Here is a 17,153-nt window from a genome sequence, read left to right on the forward strand (position 1 = left end):
TACACTAATACATTTTTAACATTTAAACAATGAACAGTACTATATTTATAAGTTAACATTAACCAAAATTAATAAATGCAATAAGTGTTGTTTATTGATAGTACCTAATGCAATAAATAATGTTAACACAGTGACTTTTAACCAGAAGGTGATTTTTAGCAGATGAATGAAGTCCGTTCTCCTCAAGCTCACATAGGTCTCCTATCAGAGTAACCACATGTGTACTTCAACACATTAGCTATGCACAAAATATATTCTGTCTTCATTTTGAATGTTAGCTATCATCATGTAAAACCTGATAAAAAAATAATATTTGCAAAATGTTTGACATGAAAATTTGTTTTTCTTTTAAATAAATACCACTTGGTTTGATTCACTTTTACTTTTCCCCTCTAATGCAGACATTCAGACACTTTTAAGTGTGGATTAAATGTTTTGCGGGCCATTGCGTGTGTGTGTGTGTGTGTGTGTTGGTTTTCTGTTTTAATAGGAGTTTAATCACAGCTCTGTCAGACAGCTAAAAAAAAAAGCCGCCCAGCTGTGTCTGCTCCCATCTTAATACTCTCTCTCTCTCTCTCTCTCTCTCTCTCTCTCTCTCTCTCTCTCTCTCTCTCTCTCTCCCTCATCGCTAGAGCAGATCAGAGCGCATGTGCTTTGCTGTCTCAACGCTCAATTACTGAGGCGAACTGAGGCAGTGGGCAGCGGGGAGAGAAGCTTCTAGAACACTGAACTCCCTCATAGAACGCAGCACTGCTGAGATCCAGCGACTACATAATTAATGTGGTCAGGACAAAGAATAGGTGGGTTAAAGCGCATTAATGGAGGGAGAGATGATCTGAAACGGAATGAAAGAGAACGCTGAAACTGAGAGACTCACGCTTCTCTGGGCCCTCCCTGAGACAAATCAAACACCTGCCGAGGGTTCAGGATCCACATGAACATCTGCAGCAGCTTAGTCCCCTGAGAACCACAGACAGATCAGACAACACGACAGACCGAGAGAAAGACACAACAAAAGACAGGAAGAACAATAGATGGAGTGACAGACAGACTGATAGCATGACAGACACATAGAATGATTGACAGCGTGATAGATTGATCACCCTGATAGATTGAAAAACAGAATGACAGATAAAACAAAGAAAATGACAAATAGAACAACAGACAGCACGATAGATAAAATGACAGACCGATAGAAAGATATAATGATAGAGAGATAGAACAGACAGACAGAAAGATAGATAGAACGACAGATAGAACGGCAGACAGACAGAATGATAGATAGGACAACAGACAGAATGACAGACAGAATAGAACGACAGAACTTAATAGAATGACAGATAGATAGAACAACAGAGTGATATAGAACGGTAGACAGACAGGCAGACAGAATGAAAGATAGAACACCAGAAAGGTAGACAGAATGACAGACAGACAAAACAATAGAAAGAACGACAGAAAGAATAATAGAACAACAGAAAGACAGAACGACAGAGAAAGATAGAAAGAAAGAACGACAGAATGATAGATAGAATAACAGAAATATAGATAGAGTGACAGACAGAAAGATAGAAAGAACGACAGAGACAGAATGATAAATAGAATAACAGAAAGATAGATAGAACAAGAGACAGAGAGAATGATAAATAGAACGACAGAAAAACAGAATGATATAATAACAGAAAGATCCATAGAATGATAGATAGAATGACCGAAAGATAGATAGAAAGACAGAATGATAGATAGCACAGCAGAAAGACAGAACGATAGATAGAATGATCGAAAGAGAGATAGAAAGACAGACAGACAGAATGACAAATAAAACAGATAGAACGGTAGACAGACAGAATGATAGATAGGACAACAGACAGAACTATTGATAGAGCGATAGAGTGATATATTGAACGGCAGGCAGACAGGTAGACAGACAGACAGACAGATAACTCCTCTATTCGTCTCTTTCTGCAGTGATTCACCTGGTTTCCGCCGCTCTTGGGGTTGACAAACACCAGCACAGGTTTCATCAGCGGTGAGGGCAGCGGCTTCAGCATGAACGGACGCCATTTTGATTCCTGTCATTTCAAAGTCACTTCATTATCTTTAAAACAATGCACACATTAGCACACAAATACACACAAATATCGCTGCAGTAAGCAGTGGGGACAGATGACCACTGAGCAGGAGTTAAGGGAAGAAAACGTTTAAAAGCAGGACAGGAATCAGATCTACTCACATCCGTGCCCTTTTTGCTGGCTCTTCTTTTGAACGACGTCCGTTTTTTCCTTCGAGTGGAGTTTTTAAATGAGCTCTGGGACACAGGAGAGAGACGCCGACTAAGCCAAAATACACCAAAACCAACTCCAGTTGGACAGAGTTGTTTTTCTATCATTACTGATAGAAGTGTTCAATTCAAATTAAAGGAATAATTGGCCCAAAATGTAAAACGTATTCATCTCTTCTTCACACTCGTGACGCTCCAAACATGTTTAGATGAGAAGTTTACACTGCTCTTTTCTACCAACAAATGCAAAGAGTGACAGCAGTACAACTCCAAAAAGGGCAAAAAAGCACCAGACTTGTTCACTATATTCTAAGTCATATAATGATATAAATACCTTTATTTCCTATGCTCTTAAACTCACTCGCACTGCTAAACAAAAGAGCAGTATGAACATTCCACAAAACAGCTTTTATTTTATTTAACAGAATAAAAAGTCATATGGGTTCAGAACAACACGAGGATGAGAGAGGTAACACTTTACAATAAGGTCTCATTTGCTAACATCATTTAGCATTAGCTAACAATGAGGCAAATATATTTTTAAGTGTTTATTAATCTTTGTTAACATTAGTTGGTCATTGTTTGTTCATGTTAGTTCCCAGTAGATTAACAAATGTTAACAAGTACAACTTTAGATTTAAAAAATGTATTTTAATCGAAAATTAAAATGTAATTTTAATTCCCATGAAATTGACCATGTAAATTGAAATTATCATAGAGTAAAATAAATAAATGCTGTTAATTCATAAGTAATATAGTTTACTAATTAAATATTTTTCATTTTTAAGTAATAAATTATTTAATTTTGAAGTGTAAAGTGTTAGCGGATGAGAATTAAATGACAAGATTTTCCTTGGTTGAACTATTCCAACAACAGTTTGTGTACAAGCAAGCAACTTCCCTTTTAGCAACTCCTGAATTGAAAGTGGCAGTAACACGATGCCACATTTCAAAAACCTTCCCCATCAATGCATACAGTAAATCCACCAATCATAGCTGAGCATGTCATCAGAGTGGGTGTGGTCTAAATGTCTGCTATGACTGTTGATATGATGGTTCAGTTTTTGATCAATTCAATTCTAGCTTTTAATGCAACAGATAAACTGTGATGTTGAAAGTGTAGGAAACAATGAAAGAAGCTCCATATAAAATATGTATAGAAGTTTTATGAAACGTAACATTACTGATATAAAATCTCGCAGCATCAAAGCATATTTAAGCTGAAGATGATCAGCAGAAGAAGACAAGAGCATACAGCCCAGCTTCTAAACACAGTCTAGTGTCACTTTGCATTAGCGTCTCCTGCAGGACATTACATTAACCTTGCTTTAAGAAGTGCTGATAAAAACGTACCTGCGGTTTCCTAACTTTGATGATCCAGGAAGGGGGTACGATGACCCCGGCGTGAGCCCCCAGTGAGCAGGGCTCCTCGATCTGATGGAGCATGAAGCACGTGACCTTATTGTGGAACTGTGATAGACAAACAGGGAAAGAGATGGAACAAGTCTGCATTGCATAAACCAGTGAGGTTTTATGAGTAAAATACAGACACTCACTGCCAGCTTGCACCAAGAGCAGCTGATGGCCACGATCTCCTTACTGTGGAAGAACTTCTGCGGAAAACTCTACAATCAAAGTGAAGGATAGCATAAACATACTTGACTTTTGCATTAAAAAAATCTGCCGCCCTCCTTCAATAAAACCTGACGCTGTGACATACTTTGCCGCACTGACGACACTTCCCCTCTTGCCGTCGGCGGTGGACCCAGTGATGTCTCAAAACGTTCTGCTGTCGCAAACAGACACAACGGGTCACATGTAAACGTGCCAACAAGGGTTCATTCTGCCATAAGTATACAATAAATACAATAAGTATACATCAAAGCAACTTCAGTGTGATGAACGATTTTAAGTCATGTGTCGATGAAGTGGACTCACATCTCTAAGGCATCGAGAGCCACCCTCTCTGAAGGTGGGTTTGCAACGGAAGTTGATCTGTGAGGGAGAGTCAATGAAAGAGATTTATAGAATCATTTAGTTAAATAACACAATGCGTAGCTATAAAGACAGGCTGCGTCTGAAATTGCATACTGTATAGTAGGTACTACATTTGGTTTAAAACTTACTTCGCGATTGTTAAAAAAAGTATGTTCTATATAGTATGGAAGTACTAGGCCTATTAGGATGCAGTAATGGTCAAGACGATCAGCTGAAGATCAAACTGAGCATCAGAATGGGGAATAAAGGCCTTTGAATGTGGCCTGGTTGTTGGTGCCAGATGGGCTGGTCAGATTATTTCAGAAACTGCTGATCTACTGGGATTTTCATGCACAGCCATCTCCAGGGTTTACAGAGAATGGTCCGAAAAAGAGAAAATATCCAGTGAGAGGCAGTTATGTGTGCGTAATTGATGTCAGAGATCAGAGGAGAATGACCAGACTGGTTCTAGCTGATAGAAAGGCAACAGTAACTCAAATAACCACTTGTTACAAGCGAGGTCTGCAGAAGAGCATCTCTGAAGTAGATGGGCATCTACATCAGCAGAAAACACACCGGAAACTGAGGCTACAATTAACACCAGCTCACCAAAATTACACAAAACAAGATTGTAAAAACGTTGCCTGGTCTGATGAGTCTGTATTTCTGTTGCAACATTCAGATGGTAGGGTCAGAATCTGGCGTAAACAGCATGAAAACATGGATCCATCTTGTCTTGATTCAACGGTTCAGGCTGATGGTGTAATGGTGTAGTAGGGGATCTTTTCTTGGCCCACTTTGGGCTCCTTGGTACCAATTGAGCATCGTTTAAACGCCATAGCCTAAGTATTGTTGCTGACCATGCTCATCACTTTATGATCAGTGTACCCATCTTGATGGCTACTTCCAGCAGAAAAATGTGTCATGTCACAAAGCTCAAATCATCTCAAACTGGTTCATTTGGGATGTGGTGGAAAGAGAGAATCACATCATGGATGTGTACCCGACAAATCTGCAGAAACTGTGTCATGTTATCATGTCAATATGGACCAAAATCTCTGAGGAATGTTGCTAGTGAATCAATGCCACGAAGAATTAAGGCAATTCTGAAGGGTCAAACCTGGTATTAATAAGGTGTACCTAATAAATAATATTATATATATATACATTTTATTTTTATAAAAAGAACAACTGAACTATAAGTCTATCTCTGAACTATTGATTAATACTAAATAATTCCTAAAATATTTGATTTAATACATGAACCAAAAACAGACATTACCACATAGTTAGTAAAATATAACATTTTCCTTAAATCGATTGTGATGTATACTGTGATATAGATATTCTTTCACATCTATTCACTCAACTGCACGGATAACTATATTTGAACATCGCAACAGCAGGGAAGCACAACTCCTGATCCTAAAAACCATAACTGCAATATCTAGATTATACCATCTCATCCCATTTCATTATCCTCCTGATGTCTGTTTGAAGAGACAAACGTCAGCGTTCATCTGTGGAGGGCGTATTTATGATGTGTGTGAGAATGAAACAGATATTTCTGCCTCCGCTCACCTTGTCCAGCTCCTCAATACACGCCGTGTGAACCACGATCTTACAGGCTGCACACTTCCTCCGGGGAGCTGACTTCTTAAAGAGAACCGAACAGCACAAAACACACAACAACTTGTTATAGAGCAATAGCCTGAGCAAACGCACACATCTAAGATGCATCTTATAATTCAATTGTATAAGGAATATGCTCTCACTGTACTCTCTTCTTCAGCTGTAAAAAGCTTGTTTCCTCTGAGGCAACGAAGGATTTTACCAACCACTTGAAGTGGCAATAATAGAGCTGCTACGGCTCTTGAAAACATCAAGGCGCAGCGTCGTGCTTTAACAAAAGCCTAACAAAATCCTTTTACCTGCTGAACATTCTCAGACTAATAGCTGCCTCTTCCTTTCAATACACACGAGCCTCACATTATCTCATAAAAGAAAATGTCACTGCTAAAATGCTCTAATGACACTCTCTTCTCTGCCTTCAGCTAGCCATCCAAATACAGCAACTGTCTGACTTCTCTTTATTTCTTTTCATCGGTTTTAACCATGTTTGTAACCTGTTTAACCATGTTATACTCACTGCAATCTTGACCAAGCACGTCTCTTCGCCAAGGTAGCAGAGATCCCCAGAGCAGTTCGTCTCCAGCCACAGATGATCACCGTTCACTGCGTTCTCCTGTGCAGATAAAATCGAAAGTTTTTTCAGTCCATGTCTATAAGCTTTGAAGCTAATATCTGCATGCTAATGTATTCTTAAATGCTCACAAAATTAGCTGATATACGCATTTATGTTACTCTTCCAGGAAAACAAACCAAAAAATGTATCAAATGCTCTCTAGAATGAAAACTTCCCCTCATGTGAACTGATTAGCATGTAGCAAATCATGGTTTATTTATGGCTATTATAACAACTTCCACGGATGCAGTTATACATATAGCTATAATATATCTGAATTTAGCATGTTTTATGATGAATTCTGCACTATTTTTGACACTATTATCTTCTTTAATGACACTATTATCTTCTGTGGAGCTGCTTTATAGTTCGCTACATAACTAAATTGAGCTTAATAATGACACTATTGTCTTTACAGCTGAAACTGTATTTGTTTCATAACTGTACATAACTGTAATTATAAATAATTACATGCAACTAACCCTAAACCAAACCTAATCCTAACCTTATAGTAAATACATATCTATAAAGCACTATATAAATACCTGTGACTTAACTTGACATGACATATGCAAACAATATGAGCATTAAAATACAAAAACATTCAGGTAATGCACGTTGCTGCATTCAAATCACACACATTGTGAGGCTTCAATTAGCGATGCCTTGTGTACACACTTATCAGTTTTAGGAAGGCGCATTAATGTTTGATGGCTGCCCTGGTCACGTCGGGAACTAGAGGGGAAGGAAAGGCCAGCAAAGACGCACAGGAAGCGTCCCGCTGGGCTCCGCCCCCTCAGCAGTCTCCATCTGTACACATAGCACCTGGATTAATGAGTCTCTCTTTTGCCATGCCAACCGTCTTTGTGGGACCCGCCCACGTTAACAGCACCCACCAGTCCAAATATGCTGATATTTGCAAAACTATTGCACAATCTTCTCCTCGACACAAACATTAAGGCTTTAGTCTTAGAATGTCATGTACTGTATTATATATATATATATATATATATATATAAAACTCACTATATATCGGGCTTTCATTGTAATTTGAGGGGGAAAACTATGCAACATTCTAAACTAGTGCCACTTGCCTGTACCAAACTCATCACAATAGGGGCTTTCGCTCCAGTTAGTTATAGGAACTCAGTTATACGAACTAGACACCAGAGAACAACATTTTCCCAACAAGGAACTCTGAGGTGACGTAAGCCGGCCAACAGCGACATCATTTAAACACGGCAACAACGTCAACAACTGAAGGATGGTGGTCGCCATGATCGAAGCTGTGTTTTTGTTGTGTGCCGTGGGTTTCGTAATAAGAAATGTAATGTAGTAGGGCTGAACGATATTTAAGAAAAATGCGATATTCGATATGCAATACGATAATGCTTAAAGTGTGTAAAATACACTTAAATTATCTCTAAAATATATTTAAAGAAAGTTTAACATTCTTTTTGTGACAAGAAAACATCCCCACATCTTCTGAACGTGAACAGCAGTGTTTTACTGTAGCATAAGAAGTAACTTTAAGTCTTATTTTAACATCAGTGTAAAACACAGGGTTTAGGGTTTCAGGTAGGCCTACATTAGGTTTATTTAACAACAGAAACTGAACAATAATCAAATGTAAAAATAAAACACTGCTTAGTTTTCACTGTATGGATTAAATATATATACTGATTATTATTAAAGCTACAAAAGTTATCTAGCCAAGAGCAGTGAGTGATTTTCTCTTTGTCTTTTGTCAATACCCCAGTTATTGCAAGCCGTTGCGATATGCATATCGCGATATATAAATTTGCGATATTTCGATAATTTCGATATATTGTGCAGCCCTAGAATGTAGTGAGTGCCGGTGTTTTGTATGGCATTTTATGGCCAATCAACATATACAGTATTATTGCGCTGGGTTAGACCCTACCCTGGAGTAGAAGCTAATTTAGACCCCAAAAGGCATTCCTAAAACTAAAATCCTTCCCAGTTCCTGTAATGCGAACACACCAAAAAGCATGTAGTTCCAGCAATAGTTATAGAAACTATGAAAACGTTCCTGTTTTGGGTGGTTGCTAGTTGGTTACTTACTGGCTCAAGTCAAATGGACCCATGTCTATATCGAAGTACCAAATTATACCATCAAAGCACTGCCAGTGTTATTTTCTATGGGAAAGCTGATAAGATATGCAGTTGGATAGACATTCATAGTGAAAAACAGATGAAGGACACTTACGCTCCAGTCCACGGTGTTGCGGAGTTCCTTGGCTGGTCCATTGCTCGGGGCAGGGAAGGGATTCTGTGCTGGACCCAAATGCTGGAGGCCCGACCGCGAGATGGCTTTCCTGCGTAACAGAATGACCACAAATAGCTTCAGCACAAGACTGAGTAAACGCATTCAAGAGAAACTAATGAGATCTTGCTGAGCTGAAGGTTTTGACATCTGGGATAAGCTTCTAGCTGTTGCACATAAAAGGACTAGTCATTGTGGATCTAAAGTGGGGACACGCTACAAAACACACACAACGGGAGACGGCCGTCTACCTTGTGCCAGTATCAAAATGATCCAGACCAATCTGTTAACCAGTCTGCTTGGCCAGGAAGTTCCCATAATTCCCTGCATGCAAAGACAGCCTCTGCCTCATATGGTATGAAATAGGCAGAAAAGACTGTTTTTAGACACGATGTGTGTGTGTGTGTGTGTGTGTGTGTGTGTGTGTGTGTGTGTGTGTGTGTGTGTGTGTGTGTGTGTGTGTGTGTGTGTGCAAAGGGCTTGCATGAGTCAGTAATGTGCAATCACATCCTCTATCTGTCATTCTTCAGCAGAACTGGCCTCATCACATGCTAGTATCACAGATCGATCAACTAAAACTCATATCTAGTATCTATAGCAGGATGGCTCCCTGAAAAAGAACCACACTGAGAATAATGCTAATTAAAATAAAAAACAATAAATATAAAATAAAACTAAATACTTGGGAGATTCAATGTCAAATCAACCAATTTTCAGAAACTTCCCCCGGCTTAAATTTTTGATTTTGTTAATATTTTTTTCTAAAGAAAGACAACCATAAATAGTGATGAAAGCCAAAATGTTATAGAGTATGTATAATTATTAAGTAATCCACTGTTTTGTAGGTCGGGGGGATTGAAACAGGGATTGGAAGGTCTATTAGTAAAATCTGTTGCATCATATGCCAACAGTGACAGTTCAAAAATGGGAAAAAACAGTTCTTGTGTTTTTTGCTTAAAGTTTGCATGCTTGTAACTCGAGAAGTATTAGAGAACTCTTAATTTTCTTTTATATTTTGGTTAACAAACTTATTTTGGCATCTTTTAATTTTTAAAGCACAATACAGTTTATTTCCAGAGATATGAGGAATTCAATGTGGCTCTATGAGTAAATTGGTAAAAAAACAAAAGAAATGAATGTCATTATGCATAAAGCTTATACTTTTTTTTTTTTTAAAGAGGAATAACTGTATAAAAAAAAGATGTTGAAACTAGAAATGTATCTCGTTTCAATTACATAGATCATTCCTTTCTGAGTGTCATAAATATTGTTAAGTTTGCATGCCTATTCTTTCACTAGAAAAGAAATGACCAAAATGAAAAAAAAACTAGCCAATGACCTCTGGATGAGTTGAAAAGGAATGACTTTAGTTTGGAAATGAGGTTTACCAGCATCTATGGACCAAGAAGAAGAAAAAACACGTTTGTACCATACAGAAGAATATTTGGCATTTAAGGCATTTATGAATGTGCATAATCAAAAATAGTTTCACATTACTATAAATCCATCTATAAGTGCCATTTATACAAGCAACATGAGATATTTTAAAAATAAAAATTTTAGACAAAATAAACTGCCTGTACAAGCAATTAAGAGAGCAATGAAGTTTCAGGAAGTTTATAGTAGCCTATACTATGGCCAAAACATTACGATTTAACATAGACTGTAGATATTAGCATAATCAAGTTAACTGGCATACTAGACAAAAAGCTATGGCTATTAGTATATAAAAGTGAACATGTTTCATATTTCCAGCAGTTATTTGCAAGTCCACCTGTTGTGCAAATTAAAGCGTGTAACTGAACTTGCTAAAACTCTAAGCTCCTTCCTCAAAAACTCATGCTACCTGATCTTCCTCCAAAAGGCTCAGTATTTAACATAGTAAACACAGTGCCATATGGCTGTCCCTTTTGAAGTGAAGGTTGAAAGTGACCCCACGCTCTGCGTATAATTTTACACACACTCACGACACAAGCAATGGAGGCAGGGGGTGAAGAGAACAACCGGCGAGGAAAAGGTGGGACATATACCTGACACCCTGCTGAAAGTTTCAAGTCCTCATCTAAAATTATCCCGTTCAGAAAGAACACAAGCGAGAGTCCAGTTACAAGCTCTTTTGTAAAGTGAGCTGGGGCCACGAGATCACACACCTTTACCCTCCGAGCTAAAAATAGAGACACTGTCGGGTGACATGTGCGTTGAAAACATGACACTGTGATGAAACGTGGTGAAGCCAAGGAACATGACAACAAATAAACATAAACAAATGTAAGACAAAAACAAAAATCACAAACAAGATCTATTTAACATCTCAATTGCTTCTCCTATACACAAATGTGCTAAAATGGAGACTTAAGTTAATTAACAGATAATAATTATAGGTTTTCAGAAGAGCTCTCAAGGTCTTTCTCCTTTCATTCATAGACATTCATAGTCAATTTCTCCAAAATTGACACTTCCTCCAGAGCGACTTATGAGCAACCAAATGTTCTTCTGGGATAAGATAACACGTGCATCTGAAAAAAAGGCTATTGTGACAAAATGCTGTGAAGGAAACATGCAATATAGAGGGCTGAGTGAGAAAGCTTGCATTAGAAAACAATGTGTCTACCAAATTATTATTGTCAAATGCTTCAGATGCAGCAAGCAAACATGCCTTGTGCCTGTGAACAAGTTAAATGTTGAATGGTCAAGATTGCGCTAAACTGACATAGAGACAGAGGAAGAGGTTGAGACCTCCTTATCCTCTTTCCCATTGCAGTCAGGTAAATGAGTAACGCTTCTGTTTAATATTATTCCATTGCATTAAGCAAATCAATCATCGATGTCCACTGTTTAAAGACACCTTACATTAGGGTGTATAATCAGTTCTGGGTAAACACAGTGTCATTTCGCGAACAGCAGAACATATAACTAGAAAGTAATCAACTGAGTGCATGGAACGCAGGCAGAATGGAACACAATTTGAGATAAAGGATACGCCACATGCCGACCAGAGCCGGTGGAAACAGACAGGAAGAGCAATCAGTGAGACTGCTATAATGGAATTAGTTCTACTAAAACAGGCTCTGACAGAGGTCTGGCTTCACCGAGAGATTTCAGATGGATGCTGTGCATGTGTGTGACATTTATCATCAGCCAGTATTAATTTGCCATGCAAGCTCCTGTTTGTCCGAGAGGCAGACATGAAGGGATGGACAGAGGGTTCACATGTGCAAATGCAGGGGATGTGTGTTCAATTTAGTGGCCGCTGACTCTCCCTCCCTCCCACGGCACCCTGCGGTAATATCATCCCTCCTGTGTAGTCATGGCAACAGTCCAACACACGCCACCGTTGGTGTATTTAAGTCTTAAATCTTGTTGTCAGCATCATAATCTCTGTCTCCATTCCCATTGTCTCGGCCAATTAGGTTTTGTAGTTGTGCGTGGGTTGAAAACTCCCTCCACACTTTAAGTCAGGTGTCAACCCACATACACAGCTATGATATCATCTCTCCGCGCCACCCACTCTCGATCACAGTAAGTAAAGAAGTAAAAGTGTGGAGTTCTGCATGGAGTTCAGCTGCTAAAATGATATGTAGCAACACCTGGTCGAAATAGATGGAAAAGACACCACTGTTACTGTCACTAACCTGTAGCCCAGCAGCCTGTGAAACCAGGTCACCTTCCGCTTCCGCCCTTTCCCAAATACTCGGTTCTCCTCTACTGTCTTCTGGGCTCTGATCATCCTTCCATTTTGCCTTTTCAATCTGTGTCTCCCTTCCCGAACAACCGGTGTGCTTCCTACCTCTTCTCCAGCAGCATCCGATGTTGGGCAAGTAGAAGGCTCACTTCCACCGGTGCAAGGTAGGCTAACATCACTGTTACACATGGCTGCCTGCTAGCGCCGAAGCACACCTAACACACCCAATCGTGCACCCTCCCGCTGCCAGTGTAGCGCTGAGATCATCAGGCCGTCAGATAGCTGAGACCTGATGGAGGATACCTGAGAACCAGGGGGCGTGTATGGGTGTCAGATCCTGTCCTGTCACCAGAGACAGACAAGAATCTCTCACAATCATCATTGCCATCGTTACCCCCAGAGAACCAAACCACAAGGTCGGCCCCACGTCTAGCACTTTGAGATATTTTAAGGACTATTATGTAACCCAAGGTGACCTTCTGCAAGACAATCTATGGGCAACCTGTTACAAAAGGACACTTTATCCATGGATCCGTCAGCCTAAAGGAGTATTTGACTGGCTCTCTGCTCTGCACGGACTGATTGAGTGACTTTACAGGATGTGACTTCATTTGGTGACCTCACACTTTGATGATGCAAAGTTTTGAGCAGGAGGATTGTGAGGAGTCTGATAGTCATACATCAGCAAGTTCTTTCATGATTTGACTAGTGATTGTGAAAGAGTGAAAAGGAATGATCCTTGTCTACGTCTTGTCACCATTGATGTCAACCAAGTAACTTGAAGACAATGAATAATCTGGAAGCGATCTTTTGGATTTGCTTGCAGGAAGTGTCTCTGATCTTTTCACTTTCCTTTTACTCTCTACTTCTGCTTTGCTCAGACTCTGCTTGAAACTCTATAACTGGGTCAGTGTGCTCTCTGCGATTCTACCCGCCCGCGGGGCCCTGGCGAACATGCACTTGAAGGACAGCTTCTCTGAGCCTTACTATTACCAACTTCCTCAAGGCTACTGGCGCTCCACAACACAATCCTTCTTCCTCTCCTCATTTTCAACGGAGCAGAATGTCCTTGAGACGGACCTTTTTCTCATGCCTCCCTCTCGCTCCAGAGATTAAGATCTGAGACTCTGCACTGGAGGGTGAAGCGCAAGCGAGAGAAAGATGTGCCAAAGGTAATAATAAGTGTAACAAAATCGACGTGTACGCAGAGCCCCCGTGAGACCCCAAGACTGAGAGGAATCTTGGGCAGATCGGTGATTAGTGCTAATTCAATCTTCGTGCTTTTATCTGAAGCCAGCAGCATCCTGATAAGAACGTGATGAACAGAACAACACAAGAATGTATCAAGAGGCAATACAGAATGTTCCAGATAAGAACATCACACAACACATTAACAGCACTTCATTTTAGGACACAATCAGTTTATCAAATTACCAGTACGCAGGTATCCCACGAGTCTTCTTATACATGTGTGACAGATTTGGGACATTCCATACATTACATATCCATAAAAACATTAGGAATTCCACTGGGGATAACTTCTTTCTTGTTGTGTTCAAAGCATCAACTAAAGACTTTGTCTTTGCAATAGTGAACTGCTAGACAATTTGGATCATAAAAGTGTCTACTAATTCTGGGTTTTCCAAGCTTTTTTGAACCAAGCACTCCTACAATGACCCCAAAGGTTCCTAGTACCTATGGTAAATTAATGCTTGCTTATAAAGTCTTCCAGAGCCATTCATTGCTGCTGTGCACTATATGCATGTTCCTCAAATTTTCTCAGAAAAACATGCTGATTTCAGCATCATACCTGCTGCAATTCAGGAGAGAAATAAACATTTTCAGACCCTTCATGCTACTTTGAATGCTTTGGCTGCTTACTCTGTCCCAAGGCAGGGATGCAGTTTCTAAACTGCTGCATTTACTTTAATGTTTCCTGAATAAATGTGTGGTCAGGGTATTAGTCATTCAGTTTGTATGTGTCGGGGCTGAATTCCCTCAGGTCAGGGTCTTTTTGTATGTGTGTGTCCGTGACGTTGTTATTGTGACTGTGTGTTCATGTGTGTGCCGGATGGAGACACATTTCTCTCATTTGCCCCTGAGCTCTGTCACTGCAGCCTGACACACACCTACTGACAATGGCAGGAAAACTACACACAAAAACACACACGCAAACTCAGCACATACATCACACTTATGACCGGATCATGGGGAAGAAATAGAAGTGGTAGGTGGACATATTCAGTGGGCAGATCCAATCATATATGGGTTTCTTCACCTATTGACAATTTTGACATGGTGAACACAAAAGTGTGAAAATAAACTCTTGTCAATACTTTTCACACTCTCACTAGTTTATTTACCAACATTTTCCAAAACATTTTGGTTTATTTACCAACATTTACCAACATTTTCCAACATTTTCCAGAGATTAAATTTTCCAACATTTAATCTCTGGTGGTAAGGTTTTTTTTTTTTTTTATAAAATGGGCAATTGTTTTCTTGTTAATGTTAATTTCACAGTTAGCATTTATGTATTCTAAGTAAATACACAAAAACAAATATTTTTCTAACTTTTTATATAATGTGACAAAATTAAAGTTTGTTTGGGAATAACATAAAAAAAACTAAAAAATAGACTTTTTTTAAAATCTCCTCTCAAGCTCTTCACTGACACTGTCTCCTACAATAATAGTAAGATCAGATGGCACTGGAATCTGCACTGGGTACTTCACATGATGCCATTTTCTCACAGAACAAACTTTACTGCTATCCTTCTCGGGATGTCGTGTTCGCTCTTGAAATCCCAGATAACATCTGCGGTGGAGCTGGTGATAGAAAAGCTCAGCAAGCCTGATTCACGGACAGATAAATGATTTTCAGTGATTTCAGCTAAATTACGCCTTTGCGCCTTCTGATAACAGTGAAGAAATGCATGATAAAAAAATCCATGCAAAATCCAGACTAACTGTTCACTGAGAGCATCAAGTGTTTGTATCTGTGCATGTAAGTATAATTGTTAAACAGTTTGACCAACCTATAATGTTTATGCCACAAGTGCCACTCATGGAACGAGTAGCTTTCTAGTGTTTTAAATCTTTAAATGCATTTGTTTGCCAATGCATTCATTGTTTAGTACCATATTTGTTTATAGCGTTTCAATAAATGTTAAAACAGCATCAACATGCATTGAAAGTCAACATGCATTGAGAGTATTGTGTACAAAATGTGTAACAGAACACTCATCCTGCTGGTACAGCGGTCAGACAGGAAGCCAGGGCTTTTCCCGCTTGAACTCCCCAAACAACAGCGCTCAGATATTTATATCCATCACCTCCTAGCCTCAAACTGCGACACACACATTCCCTCCACAGTCCACTAATAACTGTCATGCCTTACATGTCATTCTGTCCGTCCTGTCTCTGCTCTGCCTTCCCTCATGTATTCTTCTCACACATGAGGGACGGCAGAGTGTTTGCACGTCCTTGTCTCATAGCGATGTGGCAGTCTGTTTCTCAGTCTTTCTCTTGGTCCCTCTTTCCTTCATCTAAAAAGAGGTATAAATATATAGGGCATGTTTTCAAGAAGCAGACATAAACAATCTTCTCTCTTTATCTTTCTCAACATCTTATCAGGTCTACAGTAGAGATGTGTACGAGTACTCGAGTACTCGAATATTCGTACGTGACGATCGCAGTGACAATTTTTTTTTCTGAATTGTTATTGCAGCATTTTGGCCGGTAGAACGAGTAAATTAAGTGAAACTATGGATTTGAAAGTGTGCAGTGAGGCCTGGAATTACTTTGATCATAAAAATACAGTTATGTGCAAAATGTGCACCACCATCTGCCATATACATAACATTATAATGAGAACACTATTGTAATAGAACATTTTTAATTCGTTGTGCTTGAGTTGCCCGTGCCAGCATTGTTGTTGCGGGAAGAGGAGTTGTGAAATGAATACAGTCAAGTTCATGTGCGCATTCGCGTCCTTTGTGCAGATGAAAGTTGTATTATTACTTTTATTTTGTATAGCGTACATCTGGTTAATCTCATATAGGATGCATTTGGTTGAGTTTATTAACTCGCTAGCAAAGCGCTTCAGTTTACCCGTGTTCATTCACTCTTCAGCTCAAAAGGCATACATTATTGGCATTGTTGGGTTATTTGAGACAATTTACCTTTTAGATGTTTCTTTTCAAAAAACATTGATGATTAATTATCCAGCAGTATTTGTTCTTGTCATAGCTTAGAAAATGCGCAGGCTGTCTCTAATCACTTGATAAAGTAGATGAAAATACAGTTAAGTGCGAGATGTGCAGCGCCAATCTGCCATACAAAGATTATGATGAGAACACTATAGAATGTTGTGAATTCTTTGTGCTTTCGTTACCAGTGTTTCAAGGCGTCGCTACTAGAAGAGCAGATCCACAACAGAAGTTGGTGTAACCACATTCTGGTTAGCAAGTAACAAGTTCACTTGCATTTGCGTCCTTTTGTGCAGATACAAGTATACAGCCCCTCACCTTCCTCCTTAAAGCCCGGGACACACCAAGCCGACGTCAAATAACTAGCGCTGATGAATCTTGACTGTGTTGTTGCCTCTCGTCGACTGTGTGTCGGCCAAACCGACGCTCAAAAACGGCCCGAGATTTCCCTGGCGGCTGACCGTCGGCATG

At 39.5% G+C, this 17,153-nt stretch overlaps 1 protein-coding gene across 21 annotated transcripts in view; it reads right to left on the reverse strand.

Moving 5' to 3' along the window:
• The window catches only part of dgki (diacylglycerol kinase, iota), a 41,562-nt gene that overhangs the window by 13,558 nt on the left and 10,851 nt on the right, over positions 1 to 17,153 (reverse strand). For 5 of the 21 annotated variants that reach the window (XM_077234855.1, XM_077234863.1, XM_077234874.1 and 2 more), the window contains exons 2-11: positions 8,734 to 8,842; positions 6,408 to 6,503; positions 5,840 to 5,914; positions 4,220 to 4,276; positions 4,002 to 4,124; positions 3,838 to 3,906; positions 3,635 to 3,751; positions 2,234 to 2,308; positions 1,977 to 2,072; positions 878 to 960 (exon numbers count right to left, since the gene is read on the reverse strand). In XM_077234855.1, coding sequence (XP_077090970.1) covers positions 878 to 960; positions 1,977 to 2,072; positions 2,234 to 2,308; positions 3,635 to 3,751; positions 3,838 to 3,906; positions 4,002 to 4,124; positions 4,220 to 4,276; positions 5,840 to 5,914; positions 6,408 to 6,503; positions 8,734 to 8,842 — 900 coding nt within the window. Of the gene's footprint in view, positions 1 to 877; positions 961 to 1,976; positions 2,073 to 2,233; positions 2,309 to 3,634; positions 3,752 to 3,837; positions 3,907 to 4,001; positions 4,125 to 4,219; positions 4,277 to 5,839; positions 5,915 to 6,407; positions 6,504 to 8,733; positions 8,843 to 12,422; positions 12,870 to 17,153 lie in introns of those variants that run through there. The other 16 variants (XM_077234872.1, XM_077234861.1, XM_077234859.1 and 13 more) reach the window with 11 other exon arrangements.

The sequence above is a fragment of the Siphateles boraxobius genome, unplaced genomic scaffold (assembly GCF_051911475.1).
Source record: "Siphateles boraxobius isolate OS27281-9 unplaced genomic scaffold, OSU_SipBor_1 19, whole genome shotgun sequence".
In the NCBI taxonomy this organism is placed as follows: Eukaryota; Metazoa; Chordata; class Actinopteri; order Cypriniformes; family Leuciscidae; genus Siphateles; species Siphateles boraxobius.